We start from the raw sequence: 19,201 nt of genomic DNA, 5'->3' as shown, positions 1-19,201 counted from the left end.
TAATAAATGAGCATTAGGCAGTAAATAGCATTAAATAGGTATGAACTAGTAAATCGTATTAAATGAATATTAACTAATAAATAGTATTATGTATGAACTGGTAAATTGTATTAAATTAGTATTACTAGTAAAGAGTAATGTACTAGTGTTAATAAGTAAATAGTATTTATCTGGTAGTAATTAGTAGGGGTGTCTTGATATAGTATAGTATTGGCCGATACTAATATTTATCTGATAGGATATCAGCAGGAATCATCAAAGTACATACTTTTGTTATTTTATAGTGTGGAATATTAGAAAATAGTTGATCAAGTGAAATTAGTCAGATAACAATGGTAGGTATTAAAAACACTAACCTTATGACAGATTTATGCTTTTGAAGTGGAGTGCTACATAGTTTTTGGTGACACTTAGTGATCATAATTTAATAAATTAATAGGTTGAATGATGCGGACACGTTTGTTACTGGATACTTTCCAATACACTTCTGCCTTGGAGACTTTGTATTTAAGTAATACGCAACTATAATTATTTGACATTTGTTTATATCAACATATGTCGTGTTTTTGACTGCAATATGAAGGACATTTATTATGTATGTCCAGCTTGTGTGCTTAGCTGCTGTGTAGCTGCTACCTCCTCACAGCCTACAGCATAGCCTTCCATATTTACCTTTTGTACTGTGCTTTACTGCTTGAATTTGAGCTTACAGCATACTGAACATTTTAGATTTAAGCCGATATCATCAGATCCAGACACTCCTATAGTAAACAGTAATGCAGATCTATTAAATTATGTCATCCCCAAATTTGTAAAAAGTGAGTAAAAACATAAAAAGCAATTTAAAAAAAGTCTTACAAACAAAACAGAGCCACCTGTACTTTCATGTGGGGAAGGGGCTCACAGTTGCACTCGCTGCTTGCTGAAAATGGTGATACTGATACATGCTTTGATGTCAGTCTCTTCACAATTATTTCTCACTTTAAAAAAAAAGGGGACTATTTAGAAATATCAGATTACTGGCTAAATATAGCGTAGAGTCGCCAAATTGGCAACACTGATCTCTCCTGCTCTGTCCGTTTATTCTCTGGCAAACCAAAAGCGTTAAAAAAAAAAAACACTTATGTACTGTAGTATGCATTTATGAGCGAAGGCAAACTGGCGGTACCAAATCTATATGTGACAGCCCGCCACAAATACATGTACATGTATGGGTAATAGTATACAGCAGTGGTCCCAAACCAGCGGGCCACGGCCCGGTACCGGCCGCAAAAGAAATTAAAAAAAAATAAAATATATATATATATATATATATATATATATATATATATATATATATATATATATATATATATATATATATATATATATATATATATATATATATTTTTTTTTTTTTTTTTTTTTTTTTATTATATAAATACATAAATAAATAAATAAATAATAAATAAATAAATAAAATATCAACATAAAAAACACAAGATACACTAACAATTAGTGCACCAACCCAATGCCCCCCCATCCCTCCCATTCACTCATTCACACTCATTCGCACAAAAGGGTTGTTTCTTTCTGTTATTAATATTTCTGGTTCCTACATTATATATCAGTATAGATCAATACAGTCTGCAGGGATACAGTCCGTAAGCACACATGATTGTATTTTTTAATGACAAAAAAATACAATAAAAATACAGTCCGTGGGACAAATTTTCAAGCGTTGACCGGTACGCAGTTACAAAAAGGTTGGGGACCACTGGTAAACAGTATACATGATTATTACCTACTACATAGTATAGAGAAATATTCACAGAAAGTTAACAGGTTTTTTTTTAATCAACATTCTCTGTGTGTTTGCACTACCACAAACGGTGATAACAAAAACAAACAATAACCTTTACTTTTCACTTGGCAGAAATAAAAAAAAAAACATCTTGGAGAGGCGCGCTTTAAGTGGGGAGCAGCAATTACAACAAATTGGGAAGGACACTGAAACATCCGATTTGTATCGTGTAGTTATTTTAACAGGTGTGTTTGTGGTGGGGTTCGGAAGAAGGAGCAAGTGGGGGGTTGTCACTGGACAGTAGAGAGAATGATTGTCTCCTCCGGTGACTGAAATCTGAGAAGCAAATCTCTTTTCCATGCATGCGTGCAGCTGCTGCCAAAGACCCTTACCCAGCCTCCCGCCCCCAGGCCATTACCACCAGCACCACATCTTTACTGTCCACGAGCCTCCGCTCCAGCAACATGCAGAGAGGAGCCTCTCCAGAGATAACCCTGCAGATTGCCATCCTACATAATGACTATGTCTGCACACTCCACTGACCACACCGCACTTAACCATTGGAAGGGAAGCCGATTGCTGTGCCTGAAAGCTAATGACAAGTAAATGACATGACTGAAAGCTACCGATCCCTCGCCTTATCCGTGCAATCAGAGGCAGGAGGAATTTCATACATTCTGCACACGGCGATGCTGGAAGGAGGCTGTCAGAAATTTCATCCCAGAAATATCAGCTCCTCAAGCCGCAATGACACTTCCTTCATTCCACCTTTCACCTGTTCACTTGACATAATCACTGATCTAACAGTGGTAGACAGGTAAAAGCCCGCGTATACGGAAAAGGGATATTAGGAAATCTTTTTATAGAGCAGCTAATGTCAAATAAGCAATTATTGAATGGGGGTGGCTTATCACGCTGGGCCAGGCAGAACAGTGTGTACTTGGAATATACTTCTTGCCATTCAAAGTTGTGGAGTAAGTCAAAAAGATAGTTGGGGAATTGATCTTGGAGGAAAACATCAGATGAAAGGTGATGGGGTAAATGGCAAACAAGAACGACTCGTGAGGGCTGGAGGAGGCTCAGACGACTGCTTTTATTATCCCACCGTCTGCTTTTAATTACACTGCTAATTAGGGTAAAGATATACAGAACAATTACAGGACAACTGTTGTATCAACGATCCTGCCGTTGTAAAGATAATGGGGTGATTTATTCTGCCTCAAATACTGTAATCTAAATATTAGAAATATCGCCGATGATGCAGTCCACTTCTACACCACAGCAATAAAAGTAAAGTGTCTCCCATACATTTCATTTATTGGTGGCGGCCAACTATAAAAAGATCTCGTTAGAGGGCAGTCCACATTGTAACCCCACTTCTTAACACATCTCATACGTACCTGGTCTGCCAGAGAATAAGAAGATGTAGCATCGTTGCTAACATTAGTGAGTATTCAGGCAGCTCTAGATAGTAAGTGTAAAAGGGTAAATGTATTTTCTATTCTGATATTTTGGTATAGAGTTTCCAGTTCGGTACTGAGGCCACCTGAAGGGAAGGACAAAGAGTTCTTGCATCAGGTGTTTACTTAGTAATCAAATAAAAGGTGACACATTTGGCGTGGGAGCAGCGATCCAGACGTGCCGGGAGTGTGTATAAGAGTATGCTGACACATTGATTGTTGAATGCATCACAACGTAGGCACCTGACGATCAATATGGATTAGCAAATGTTTATTTTCCATCATAGCAAAATCGCATAAATACAAGTGCAGTACCCGGAAGATGGGCATAGCGAAAAAGGCCATCCGCACAGTTTTAAGGGACGGGCTGTATCGTAGCGTCTACCTTGATGTTAGGGATGACGAGGAAGCGGTCGTAAGTACACCACAGAAACACGGTCACAGAAACGGTCAGAATATCAAACTCAACTGTCGCTACAGTATCAGAACTGCACAACAAGCAAAACACTGACAATGCCAGGTATTGGGAAAATAAGATGTTTTCTACAGATTTTGTTTTGAATTTTTTTTTCATCATTTGTCGCTTGGTAACACCTCACCCTTACCCGTGAAATACAGGGACTATGGCTCGTTGTTTTGTGTTACAAGGAAAAGCTGAATTGTTGGTTCTAATAACTAATAGTAAGACAAAGAGTTGTCTTTGAATAATGTACTACTTTAAAAACAAGTAATAATACGCACATGCGTCATGGCCAACACTGCAAATTAGACAATGACGTCATCCAGACCGCACCAACCCCTACAACGTAGTCCCAAAAATAGACTGCAGTCCTGTGGGAATTGCTGAGAGGCATGTAGTGAGTGTCTGTCCAACACAGCTCAGCATAGATATTAACATAGAGGTAGAAATTAGGATCCAAATACAGAACATCATTAGATTATGGGACGTACCTAACAGACCTCGTGGATGTCCTCAAAGTGTCGTATAAATTAGACAAAAAGTCGTAATTGAATGACGCCTCTTTGCCAAACTGACCCATTAAAATCCAAAAACGGGATGAAAAATCAATATGTACATAAAGTAGAGCAGGGCTATTCAACTGCATTGTTCTAAAAGCCACATTTTCAGAAAGCTAAAGACTGGGGAGGGGGGGGGGGCACTTCTTCCTTCACTATTAGGAGAACCAGCCTTCGCTGTAGCGAACATTTGTTTTGGGGATCTTTCTTTTATTCGAGTTACACATTTCAGGACAAAATAGCCCTGTTATGTAAAATGCAAGTGTCCACTACAGTGTACGTTGGCCTTTTAGATGGTTAAAATGTCAATGCAAGGATCTTCCAATGTGCTTACACTGTTCCAAGTTCTCTATACAACAGAAGTGTGTTTTTTATGGAATTTGCCGCAAAAAAAAAATATTTTCAACATTTTGAACTGAAATCGAGGGGTAGTCTGATGTTACTGCCAGGCCGGATTTGGCCCCTAAGCCGCCAGTTGAAATGCCCTCTACGGTAGAGGGACTACATATTGTTTTTGTGTCTTTTGAATACAATTTGATTCATTGCTAGAGGTTACCCTGAAGGCTGATTATTCTATAATTCACATTAAAACAGCGTTTTCATGTAAACATTAACAATATTTACATTTTCATAATGATTTACTTACCAGGGTTTCCAGGCATCTCAGGTCCCACTCGATCCTGGTCTGGCGGCTTAGCACTGGACTCAGGTATGGCGTTATCTTCTGGATCGTCTGGCACTGCCGCATTTGGGTCTGTGAGAGAAACACGCACACAAAAACACCAAGTCAGCCTCTGACGAGCCGCATACGCTGAATAACAACGACATGGCCGTCTGCGGCAGAATAAAATAGTTGGTGTTATCTTTTGATATATCTTTCATGCGCAGACAAGGTTATCTTTGCAACGTGTTGAGAGCGTCTTAGAAGTGTGACGATGAAAGAAAAAAAAAAAAGAGAGAAAGGACGAGTTAGCGAGCGTCTGTGAAACACAGCAGAATCCCTGTCCTGTCGTAAAAAATGAGCTCACATCTAACATCAGCAGGAATTTCCAAGGCAGAGACATTCACCAGCACACACACACACACACACACACACACACGGGTAAACACACATGAGCACAAAGCTAGGTTGTACTTACAATACACTTAAGGCATGGCAGAATGAGGGTGAAGTAGTTATATATTAACTTTTTATTGCTTTACATTATTCATCACGTTAAAAGGCCATAATATGTCTTATTTATTGCATCAGCTTTAACTGGGCCTGAGAAGAGGCACACTTCTGGAGGGGCGAGGACAGGAGGGCAGGAAGAGGAGAGGGAGATGAGGAAGAGGAGGGAAACAGATAGTTTATCAGTCTGTCTGTAGTGATTTCAGCGTGCGCACTTTGAAGTCTTTGTGCGGTGAGCACTGACGGGTCGGCGGCGTGCTTTTTACGAGGGCATGTCAGGCAGACGCAGGACGGTTATAAACTATTACCGAGGCCGGCAGCGCAGGTTCCTGGCTACAGTATCTTAAGGCTCAATGTGGTCTTTATCTGCATGTGCCTCAGGGCAGTGTTTTTCAACCACTGTGCCGAGCGTGAGATACAGTCTGGTGTGCCGTAGGAGATTATCTAATTTCACCTATTTGGGTTAAAAATATTTTTTGCAAACCAGTAATTATAGTCTGCAAATTATGTGTTGTTGTTGAGTGTCGGTGCTGTCTAGAGCTCTGCAGAGAAACCGTGTAATACTCTTCCATATAAGTAGGTGGCAGCCGGTAGCTAATTGCTTTGTAGATGTGGGAAACAGCGGGAGACAGGGTACAGGTAAAAAGGTGTCTAATGCTTAAACCAAAAATAAACAAAATGTGAGTGCCCCTAAGAAAAGGCATTGAAGCTTAGGGAAGGCTATGCAGAACGAAACTAAAACTGAACTGGCTACAAAGTAAACAAAAACAGAATGCTGGACGACAGCAAAGACTTAAAGCGTGTGGAGCAAAGACGCCGTCCACAATGTACATCCGAACATGACATGACAATCAACAATGTCCACACAAAGAAAGATAAAAACAACTGATTTATTTTTGATTGCTAAAACAAAGTAGATGCGGGAAATATCGCTCGAAGGAAGACATGAAACCGCAACAGGAAAATACCAACAAAACCACCAAAATAGGAGCACAAGACACTACACACAGGAAAACACCCAAAAACTCAAAATAAGTCACGGCGTGATGTGACAGCTGGTGACAGTACTTTGAGACAAGTATAGTGAAGCATGGTTGGTTATGACTTAAAGTCATATCCAACAATTGCGACGACGACTTTTTATTGTCAATATCGAGTTACATTTTTTTAATGATTTCTGCTGGTGGTGTGCCTTTGGATTTTTTCAATGAAAAAAGTGTGCCTTGGCTCAAAAAAGGTTTAAAAACACTGCCTCAGGAGACGTACGTGTGTGTGTGTGTGTGTGTGTGTGTGTGTGTGTGTGTGTGTGTGTGTGTGTGTGTGTGTGTGTGTGTGTGTGTGTGTGTGTGTGTGTGTGTGTGTGTGTGTGTGTGTGTGTGTGTGTGTGTGTGTGTGTGTGTGTGTGTGTGTGTGTGTGTGTCACAGGAGCGTGTGCGAGCAGGCAATTTACATCCACGTCCCTCATGGCCGGTTTTGCATGAGTCTACTTCAGTCCGCAACTCAGTTTGACCTACAAAGGGTAATAACGAAGGAGTAGGATAGCAGCAACATTTGCTTGTAGCGGCATTGCATTCAGTTTTCCTGAGCATCCATTAAACACAATCACACTATTAACACATTTGTCTTCCCAAGGCCCAGGCCGCCACTTCACCGTGAGTGCAGCACTAAGGGAGCAGTGCCGTGAGCTGCGGAGCAGTGTCAATAATTGATGAGAAAAGACAGCGGTAAGAGGTGGAAACGTTTGCACATTACGGCGGCTGCGAGGGGGGGGACACACGGTGATCTGATTCACTGTTTGTCGCCCACTGAGCATGTGCAGCTTGCGTTCTAATGTCCTGACCCATTTTTTCTGCGTGCGCCGATGACATTTCTTTTAGCTATGAAGACAGCTTCTACCTCAGAAGTGCCAAGCCGCCAGAAGGAGAGGAGACGGCGAGGGGGGGGGGACGACAATGATGGAGCTGCAGAGGCGAAAGGAGGAGGGGGGTGGGGGGTCTGAGTTGCATGCAAGGAGGTGAGTCAACATATTTCTAACGAGGATGGCGGCGCATGAAAGAGTGAGCAACAATAGATGTTTGGAATATGCGCAGCTTCGCCTTCCTGACAACACAACAGTCGGAACACGAACATTTGAGAAGAAGTGACGTGAGATGGTGAATCATTCCCCACCTATTTGTCATTTGACCCACGTGAAAACAATGCACATATCCTCTAATAAGGGGTTTCTTAACCTTTTTAACCTCGGCCCGCAACTTTTCCACTACAGAGGGGCCAGGGGCCCACTTAATAATTATATTGAACCAACTTACAGTTAACAACCTTTTCAAATGATATGAAAGCATGTGTTCATCACAACCTTAGGTTTAGGTAAGGCTAATTAGAAACCAAACCAAATACTCTACATTTGAAGGGGATTCATAAATAACTGACAAAAAATAAAATTACATACAAATATGTTGTCCTAAAATAAATTAACTAAATAATTAATATGTTTCTTAACTAAACTAAAATACAGCTTCACCATTTTAGTCATGATGTGTTAACAAACTTCTGCATGACTTGAGCTCCAGACTTCTTCTTGTTCTTCTTTTATGGACCACAGCTGAGAAACAGATATTTTTGGCGGCCCAACAATGGTTAAAAAAACACTTCTCTAAGAAACCAGTGTCCTCTGCAGTGGCCGTTTGATTATGATGTATTTCTTTTGTCCGAGTTACACATGTTTTAAAAATAGCCCAAAACACAAATGTTTGCAAATGTCTACTGGCGGCCGGGGACCAAATCTGGCTCTGAATTGACACCATACTGGCCCACTAGTTCAGTTCAAATATTGGGGGACAAACATGTTTGCAGCAAATTCCTAAAAGTTGTCCTGTAATCTTGCGAGCTAACAAAGAACACTGGGGTCCAAACTTGTGATTTACATAACTGATGTGTTACCTAAGTCCTCTCCTTTATTTCAGTTATATATTTTTTTCTATCATGTGATTTTATGTCCAGTAAATAAGGTGTTCCTGTAGAATGTTTACTTCAGATAGTCAGTTGTTCAACTTCTTAAGTTAATAAAGTAGTGTTCCTCAAGGTAAAATTTTGGGTCCTCTCTTTTTCATCCTTTGGGTTATTCAACTGGTGGCTTGCAAGTTCAGTTAAAACATGTGAGAGACTCACATTTATAATATAAAATATATTAACAATATGCAATATAATAATGTACAATATAGGAACTAAAAATGCTAAAATAATCAATTTACTATCGAATTGTACCCCCTAAATTGTAATCCTAATCAAATGGTGAGGAGCAACTTCTTAGCTTTCTGGGAATGTGGCACCCAAAACAATTTAGTTGAACATCCCAGTCCAATAGTGATCAATGTCCAATACCCTACTGGACGCTGTGACGGTTCACCGACATGCAACCCAGAGAGCAAAAGGGAAAGAAGTGGACATATGGGAGAGCTCAGGGATTTGGCTACAGGAAGTGTTGGCATTGGACTGCAGAGACAGAGGGAATGTGGATTAAACACAATGACATCTGGGGTCAGAGCCAAGTACGGCCCACCATTTTTGGAGGCTGACTTCTATTCAATTATATAACCAGATACAAAATACAGATGACACAAGACGTCATAAATTAGGTGGCCGCTCCACCCTAAATCAGCCGACTTCTTCCTTCCTGTGAGGATAGGAGAGCTTTTTTACTTTGGGTTGGCTTTCTTTAAAAATAGAAGTGTGGTTTAAAATTCCAATCCTGGCTCAGATCAAAAGTGCTCTAAGATAACTCCTGTTATGTTTTAGGTGGGGCCTAATCTCAGTGGAATAAAGTCGGATTTTGTAAAAGTAGGAATTGCTTTGTAATTAGAAGGAAATAGTCATTTTTAGGTCCTTTTTTAAGGGATGTTGAAAATAACATTCTTGAACCTTAACCACAAGCAAAATTCTGACAAAAGTAGTATTTCCACTACAGTATATGCGCAGCACAATTGCCATGTTTGGGGAGATTTCTGCAGTACCTTTTTCTTTTACATCACGTGCGTATAAATTGCTAGAAAACACCTTGTGCTCCACTACACAACTTTATTCACTTTGTGTGTGGCATTGAGATGCTTTTACTGATCTTGTTGTGGCAAACATAAAATAAAGTTTAAGAAAAATGTGTTTGTTGCCATCTTGACTCCATATCAAATCAAGTCAACCTTTTATTTATATAGCACTTTTTATACACAGGCAAGTGGCAAACACAAACTGCTGTACAAAAAAATTGAAGAAGAAAATACACACACACACACACACACACACACACACACACACACACACACACACACACACACACACACACGGACACACGCACACCACACTATTGACAATAACAAAACAAAACATGGCATGGCACTGAGGATTTGAGGACAAATATATTGAAACAGTTTAAATCCAGACTGAATACCCACTACTCTTTATGGCGTTCTTGTTAATTGTATTCCATATTCATATATAGTTTGTACTTCTCTGTTTAAGATATTATGTAAGTATTAGTATTTTATTTATTCTAGTCAACTGGGGTTGTTTTACATGTGCCATTTTCAAACGAATGTATATACTATAAATACAATTATAAATGCATTATTATATTTACAGTCATTACTATTTAAAGGTGATTTAATTATTATAAATATGTAAGTAAGGCTCCTCCTTTGACGGCTGACATATGCTGTTACGTATTGGGTAATTTTTATTTTTGTGTTATATAGACACACACACAAACATATTTATTTATATAGACTGTATATATATATATATATATATATATATATATATATATATATATATATATAAATATATATATATATATATATATATATATATATATATATATATATATATATACAGTATATATATATATATATATATATATATATATATACATATATATATATATACAGTACCGTATATATATATATATATATATATATATATATATATATATATATATATATATATATATATATATATATATATACATATATATATATATATATATATATATATATATATATATATGTATATATATATATATATATATATATATATATGCCAATCCAGAGGTACCGCCCCCGATGTCCAAGCGATGCTGCAGAGTCTGCAGAGTATGTATATATATGTAATATATACTTGTCCAGGGTGTACCCTGCCTTCCGCCCGATTGTAGCTGAGATAGGCTCCAGCGGCGACCCCGAAGGGAATAAGCGGTAGGAAATGGATGGATATATGTAAATATACATATACATGTATATGTATATATATATATATATATATATATATATATATATATATATATATATATATATACACACTGCCATTTTGAGCGTTAAATTGACCCCACAAATGTGATGCTCCAGAAACTCAATCTGCTCAAAGGAAGGTCAGTTTTGTAGCTTCTGTAACGAGCTAAACTGTTTTCAGATGTGTGAACATGATTGCACAAGGGTTTTCTAATCATCAATTAGCCTTCTGAGCCAATGAGCAAACACATTGTACCATTAGAACACTGGAGTGACAGTTGCTGGAAATGGGCCTCTATACACCTATGTAGGTATTGCACCAAAAACCAGACATTTGTAGCTAGAATAGTCATTTACCACATTAGCAATGTATAGACTGTATTTCTTTAAAGTTAAGACTAGTTTAAAGTTATCTTCATTGAAAAGTACAGTGCTTTTCCTTAAAAAATAAGGACATTTCAATGTGACCCCAAACTTTTGAACGGTAGTGTGTATATATATATATATATATATATATATATATATATATATATATATATATATATATATATATATATATATATATATACATATATATATATATATATATATATATACATATATATATACATATATATATATATATATATATATATATATATATATATATATATATATATATATATATATATATATATATATATATATATATATATATATATATATATATATATATATGTGTGTGTGTGTGTGTGTGTCTGTCAATATAACAAAACAAAAAAAATTACGTATATTATATTATGAAGCCACAACGGAGACCCTGGACTGTTAAAGAACTTAAGTTGTACATCAAGCAAGAATGGGAAGGAATCGGAAACTTCAAAGATCGGTCTCCTCAGTTCCTAAACGTTTACTGAGTGTTGTTAAAAGGAAAAGCCATGTAACACAGGGGTAAAAATGTCCCTGTGCCAACTTTTTTGCAATGTGTTGCTGCCATTAAATTCTAAGTTAATGATTATTTGCAACAAAAAATTCAGTTTCTCAGTTCGAACATTAAAAATATTATCTTTGCCGTCTATTCAATTGAAAATAAGTTGAAAAGGATTTGCAAATCAATGCATTCTGTTTTTATTTACGATTTACACAACAATGTATGCATGTATATATGTATGTATATATATATATATATATATATATATATATATATATATATATATATATATATATATATATATATATATATATATATATATATATATATATATATGTATAGACAGTATATATTTATATGTATATGTGTATGTATATTTAGTTTCCTTGCCTTCTATAACCAAGGAATGCTAAGTCCCTGTTCGTTGTAAGGGCACAGCTCAAAGAGGCGTGTTGTATCTATATCTATCCATTCATGTGTATGACTAGCAGTGTGAATATTGTTCTCTGTCTTGATTTAAAAATCTACTTGCTAATTTTCTCTTCTGAGCTGGTTACTCTCTGCTGCAACGCAGTTCCAGTCAGTTTTCTGTTAAAATGTACAAATCACTTATTCTTTTGTTCTTTCACTACTTGACATGGACGTTATCTTTGCGGTTAACATGGCTTCTCTCTCGTCCTGCTGCGTTTTGCTCCGCGCTAGTTCCACATTTCAGAATCGTCAGTATTACTTTATTTAACATACTAGACACCTTTTCTGGTTTCATTGGACACTTTCGGGGACTAACATATTTGTTTTGCTTTTAATGTTTTCATGTAATAGCTTGCAGTCATGTGGGAAAACACTGATGGTCCAAATGGTTCTTTCACATGCATATCTATGTGACATTTCAAAGCGTGTATTTATGAATGTGAAACATTGTCACGCCAACAAAATACATAGCTAAGGAAGTGGGTTAGACTTGGTCCTACATCTCCAGTAAAGAAGACGACCCAGACTGAAACTACATTATCTCAGTGTTTAATGAGCAGGTCAGACCACACAGCAGGAATTGGATGCAGGGCAACCAAGTTTATTGATGTGATGGAGAGGGGCGGCCTGCCTGGCTTTCCTTGTGCATGAAACAATTAAACATTATACAACTGAAAAATTATTGACACCGCTAAACTGTAATTCATACAAATACATCTTTACTGCACACAATACTGTATTTTTAACATTTCTGTAAAAGTTACTTTTCATTTTGTGTCTTTTTCCAAACATGTGGTGAAAAATAACAAATTGCTTTATGCACACATTAAAGTGAATAGTGTCCAGTGCATATAGTCACTAACTAATGCCAAATAAGGGTTGTACGGTATACCGGTACTAATAAAGTATCACAGTACTAATGAAGTAAAAAAAGGTACCATGCTGCTTTTGTAAAATATCGGTACTTTTTTTTCTTGCGTCTGATGGCGTAAGAACGTATTCCATTATTTTTTTTACCAATGTTGACGAGTATAGCTTACGGTTAATAAAACCCTAAACTCAGTGCTTCAATAAATTGTCTTAAGTGTCAAAAATATATTCTCCTGCGACCCAGTATGCTCCTCTGTATGGGACAAGCTTTTTGAACTTCATTTAAATGCTAAAATATTGGGCAATAAGGAAGCTGTGTCCTCCCAAAATGACTGCCTTATTATGTGTTTTATTAATGCAGTTATTGAGTTTTTAAGAAGAAAAACAACTTTTTGCAATATACATTCATCATGATATGATACACCTACCTAAACACCTCCCTAATATGACTGTCAAAAGAAGTATTATTAATATTAGTGTACTTCATTACTTTGTATTTGAATACTGTTACCATATTTGTAAATACTATATTTGTTGCTCTGTTGTTTTTGTTACTGTCTCTCTCTGTCTTGCCCCCCCTCCCCCAATTTTTTTTTGTCTTTATTGTATCCCCTTCTATTCCGGTCTAAATGCACCAAACACTATTATTGTCTAAACATGTAATGAAGTTAAACACAAATAATGCAACAGGAGATGTATCCCACGCATTTCTTTTGTAAAATCAATACAGCAGGTATAAGGGCATGTGGTGGATGATTAAAAAAAAGTGTATTCAACAGATACCTATGCATAGACAAATAAAATAAACACATTTTATGACATAACATAAACTATTATAGAATATTGTATTACCCAAAGCAACTACTTTATACAAAATAAATTACTTTTTTATTTTTTAAAGAGGAGTTTAAAAAGGTTATTCATATTCAGCAAAAGAACTGCAAAAACGTATTGGTCTCTTATGAAATAAACAATAGATGAAGAATAAACTAATGTTTGCATAATATCCTAATGTTTTGAGATGCATCTGTTTCGTTAATATTAATCATTATTTGTCTGTACTGAGTGTTGCTCCTTATAGCATACAGTGCATCCGGGAAGTATTCACAGCGCTTCACTTTTTCCACATTTTGTTATGTTACAGCCTTATTCCAAAATGGAATACATGTATTTTTGTCCTCAAAATTCTACAGAAAATACCCCCTAATCACAATGTGAATTTTTTTTAATTTTTTTTGTGCAATTTTATTATTACTAAACAACTAAAAAAATCACATGTACATATGTATTCACAGCATTTGCTTAATACTGTCTTTGTGTACCTTTGGCAGGAATTACAGCCTCAAGTCTTTTTGAATATGATGCCACAAACTTGGCACACCTATGTTTTGGCAGTTTTGTTCATTCCTCTTTGCCCATTTGCTGTGGGGATGTGTTTTAGTGACAGGAATGGGGAGTCTTGTAAAGATAGAGGGAAATATGAATGCAGCAATGTACAGAGATATCCTGGATGAAAACTAACGCTTCCCCTCCAAACTGATGGAGATTGAGAAGTGCTGCAAAGAAGAATGGGCGAAACTACCCAAAGATAGGTGTGCCAAGCTTGTTGCATCATATTCAAAAAGACTTAAGGCAGTAATTGCTGCCAAAGGTGCATCAACAACGTATTAAGCAAAGACTTTAAATACATATGTAAATGTGATTTTATTTAAAAATTTTTAGGACAAAAATGAATTTATTCCATTTTGGAATAGGGGTGTAACATAGCAAATTGTAGAAAATGTAAATCGCTGTGAATACCATCTGGATGCACTGTAAATACCTGTAGTTGTGAACAATCAATTACATAACCAAAAAAGAGGTCATATTTGCAAATATGCGGTACTTTGTTTTCAACATATCCATCACTGAAAGTGTGTTTGAAAGTAATCACATACATTAGTATGTAGGTTGTTTTACATATAAATAAATAAATACATAGATATAAAGGTAGTTTTAGCTTGGTCGACTGCATCTTTTGAAACGAGGTTTTTAGGGCACAGACATTGTGAGTGACTGATCACTTCAGAGTTTAGACCATTTTGGGAAATAAGCACAGACTCTGTTCAGACGTTAAGGAACAGCCGGGAGGGATATGAACCCACTCGAGGCGAGAAGAAGTTTCCTAGAAATTTCCTTGAGTCAGATGTTTGCGTTCGACTTCCATTAAGTTCAGGGATTTGTCTAAAGCCTTAAAAGCAGAGGCTGGCCTGCCCTCTTGCAGCTGTGTTGTCATTTGGTGGTGAGATCTCAGGCTGCAGGATGCTTGAAGTGACCTACATGGAAGAATATCGCAACGCCTGCTTGTTTGTGAAATTACTGTGGGTATTTTTTCACTGTATCGGCTGAATTTGCTCCAACTCCGACCCTGCTAACATCAGCAGCTCGTTAGTTTCTGTTTTCCAATGGAGTGCCAGGAAAGGCTGCTCTTATGCTGCGAGCCAGCCTTCAAATCTCAACTACACACACACCAGCATCTACTGTCAGTTTATGTCTTACATGTAAGACTATTTTCTAAAGGCTGGATCAGATCATCACGGCAGGCAGATGTTTCATTTGGACGGGGGCTATAAGGATGGTGGGTGTTTACGCATGAGTTACACATCTGTGTACAGCACCCTGTCAAGATCAGGATATGTGAGGCTGCTTAGTAAGTCAAATATGCTGCAAAGCAAATGCTGTGTCCAAACATATTTAAACAAAAGTCACTTACCCGGCATCTTTAGCCTTCTTTCAAAGGCCACTTACACATAAACACACCTTAACTTTTAGACTACGAATCGAGCTAAGTTCCATCTCTCGTTTGGTGTCCATTTTGGGTTTTTTAAGAATCAGGACATGAAGGCATTCCTTTAAGTCATTTCTTATTTATAGCTGGTGCTAAATCATTTGATTTATTCTAATTTGTACATAAACATTAGGATTTGTAAATGAAGTGGAAAATGTTCTGTTGAATTATTCATCATACTGATGCACATATTGGCGCAAATGCAGAAAACCCATTTGGTTATTTTGAGTTACTTGCACACAATCATAAACCCAATTTGTATCAACAAGTGACTGTTCATTCGTATAATGATGTATAATTAAATAGGAATGCCAAATATATCTGTGCTGTGACCCATTAACGTTTGACAATCTGGTTTGTCCATCCATCCATCCATTTTCTACCGCTTATTCCCTTTGGGGTGGCGGGGGCGCTGGAGCCTATGTCAGCTACAATCGGGCGGAAGGCGGGGTACACCCTGGACAAGTCGCCACCTCATCGCAGATCTGGTTTGTCGTTTTCTGTTTAGAGGTTAATCTGTGTCTTTATCACGAAAGCTTTGTTTGGACACTGAATTTATGAAACTTAATTTTTTGCATTTGAATTTTGTGAACTGAATTTTTTTTACATTAATTATTTCATTGAATAAAATAATTGTGAGAAAAATGTATGTGTTTAACATGGCAGTGTGTTTAAAGACTGTCTTACAATTTATAGTGTGTACAAAAAAAAAGCAGCGTATAATAATTTTGTGTAAAAAAAAAATTCAGTACAGAAATATTTATTGCTTCAAAACTCAAGACTCACTTCCAGTAAATTAAGACTGAAGCTATTGATCCTGTCTCAGAACCAGCCAATGAGATGTCAAATTTTAAGTCACGTGACACAGGTCTTGCAAAGCAGAAAAAAGGCAGTTTATGCAGCACTTCACGCTACAACAGACCTTGGCATAAAACAACATAATAAACATTTAAAGTCTGTGTTCTGTCAAATTTTGCAGTTTCCTCGAAAAAATCTAGCAATGGCATAAAACGGTGATTAAAGCAAAAATGTAAGCTACCATTTTTGCATCAATGTGAACTTCCAATGTGGACTGTGTCATGCTGTAATTGTCTACATGCTTGCTGGTCAGAAGATACAATGAAAGAAATATAATTTAAAATCACTACTCATTTGTTTTCGATTGGTATTTTGTTTGAGGCAAATATTTGTAATGTGTGTGTTTGTGCACATGCTCAGTAGCGTTGGGTAGTAGACATCACTAGAACACCAGCCTGCTAGATGTTTCCAAACTATAGGAGTTATTCCAATGTTAGAATATTCACTTTTGAGTGACATACATGAATTGAACATACATCCATAGGAACTACATCAAAACAGCTCCATGCAGATGAGGCACGAACCAGAGTGGGCAGGTTTTGTTTACAGAGAAGCAAGCCTGAGATGCGAGTGTCAGACGAAGGCAGTCAAAGTTCTGCAGAAAAATTATATTGTATCAAATATGTAAATCTTTTTTACCCTTTGCATTTGTTTCGCAGTGTTTGTTGCATCCTTCTTTGTTCTTGCTTGATAATGAAAGATGTCAAGAGGAGCAACGTTCATAAATGCTCAATATTCAGTGTTTTATTGTTCATAGTCAGTATTGTAAAATTCCACATTCTGTATTTCCATGTACATTCTGAGTGTCTTATTCAGTTAAAAAAAATGTATTCTGTTTTTTTGGATGGTCTGTCGTAACGTTTTTGGTATCCGTCGTTATTCTGTGAGTGTTTGTACCATCGTGTGATCAGCTCTAAATTCCTTGCAATAGCTCGTTGAGAAATGTTCTTAAACTCATTTAATTTTATTTTATTTTTTTCTTAAATTAATCAATCCAACAAAACAATACACAGCAATACCATAACAATGCAATCCAATTCCAAAACCAGCAACACTCAGAACTGCAATAAACACAGCAATTGAGAGGAGACACAAACATGACACAGAACAAACCAAAAATAGTGAAACAAAAATGAATATTATCAACAACAGTATCAATATTAGTTACAATTTCTACATAGCAGTGATCAAAAATCCCTCATTGACATTATCATTAGACATTTATAAAAATTAAAAAAAATGAACAATAGTGTCACAGTGGCTTACACTTTCATCGCATCTCATAAGCTTGACAACACACTGTGTCCAATATTTTCACAAAGATTAAATAAGTCATATTTTTGGTTCATTTAATAGTTAAAACAAATGTACATTATTGCAATCAGTTGATAAAACATTGTCCTTTACAATTATAAAAGCTTTTTACAAAAATCTACTACTCTGCTTGCATGTCAGCAGACTGGGGTAGATCCTGCTGAAATCCTATGTATTGAATGAATAGAGAATCCTTTTGAATCGGGAAAATATCGTTTTTAAATCGAGAATCGTGTTGAATTGGAAAAAAAATCGTTTTTGAATCGAATCGTGACGCCAAGAATCGATATTGAATCGAATCGTGGGACACCCAAAGATTCACAGCCCTAATATATACTGTGTATATATACATATATATATATATATATATATATATATATTAGGGGTGTAACGGTACACAAACATTTCGGTTCGCTACGTACCTCGGTTTAGAGGTCACGGTTCAGTTCATTTCGGTACAGTAAGAAAACAACAAAATATAAATTTTGGGGTTATTTATTTACCAAATTTGCAAAATCTTCCACCAAAAATATTTTTCTTAGTTGAATATTTGATGTGAAGTAATCGGAACCTTGAATAGGTCAATAATTCATAATAACATTGATTTTGATTCAATATTATGTTTTGAGCAATGACAGTTTGAAAGAAAAAAAACCCAGCTTTGTTTTATTAGTCAACATTGCAACTTTTTCTAAATTACATTTAACCTTTAAGCTTTTTTATTTCACTTTTGTTATGTTTTTGTTTATTTTAATATTATTTTTAGAATGTGCCGTGGCCCTTTAAAACATTAGCTGTGGGCCGCAAATGGCCTCCGGGGCACACTTTTGACACCCCTGCTATAGATAATAAAAAATGTAATCTGATAAATCTATGGATAAAAAGCAGAGCCTGGCGACGCATGCGCAATTATCATAACTCTCTCGCTCTCTCTGTCCCTGCCCCTCCCTCACGAAAGCTGCTGGGCGCACAATTTCTTTTGTTTTTAACCCCTTCTTAACCCTGAACGTATATTGAAAATACACGCAACCCTAACTCAAAATGCCGGACATTTGAGGCATTTAAGAAACTCCGCCCTGACAGCTCCGCAAAAGAGGACATGTCCGGTGAAAAGAAGACGTATGGTAAGACTAATGGTAAGTTAGCTGCTAGCATGCCGTGTGTTGTGCCTCGGTGTGCATTGTTTACACAACGTGCGTTACGCTACTTAATATGTCCGCGTGGAAACTCGTTCGGTACACCTC

General features: G+C 36.6%; 1 protein-coding gene across 1 annotated transcript in view; it reads right to left on the bottom strand.

The window, feature by feature from the left end:
• LOC133648923 (ephrin-B1-like) overlaps positions 1-19,201 on the bottom strand; it is a 124,070-nt gene that overhangs the window by 4,501 nt on the left and 100,368 nt on the right. The window contains exon 4 of the mRNA XM_062045464.1: positions 4,907-5,014. Coding sequence (XP_061901448.1) covers positions 4,907-5,014 — 108 coding nt within the window. The remainder of the gene's footprint in view (positions 1-4,906; positions 5,015-19,201) is intronic.

This window comes from Entelurus aequoreus, linkage group LG04 (assembly GCF_033978785.1).
Source record: "Entelurus aequoreus isolate RoL-2023_Sb linkage group LG04, RoL_Eaeq_v1.1, whole genome shotgun sequence".
In the NCBI taxonomy this organism is placed as follows: Eukaryota; Metazoa; Chordata; class Actinopteri; order Syngnathiformes; family Syngnathidae; genus Entelurus; species Entelurus aequoreus.
Note: the sequence above shows the minus strand (reverse complement) of the source record. Positions and strands in the feature narration are given on the sequence as shown.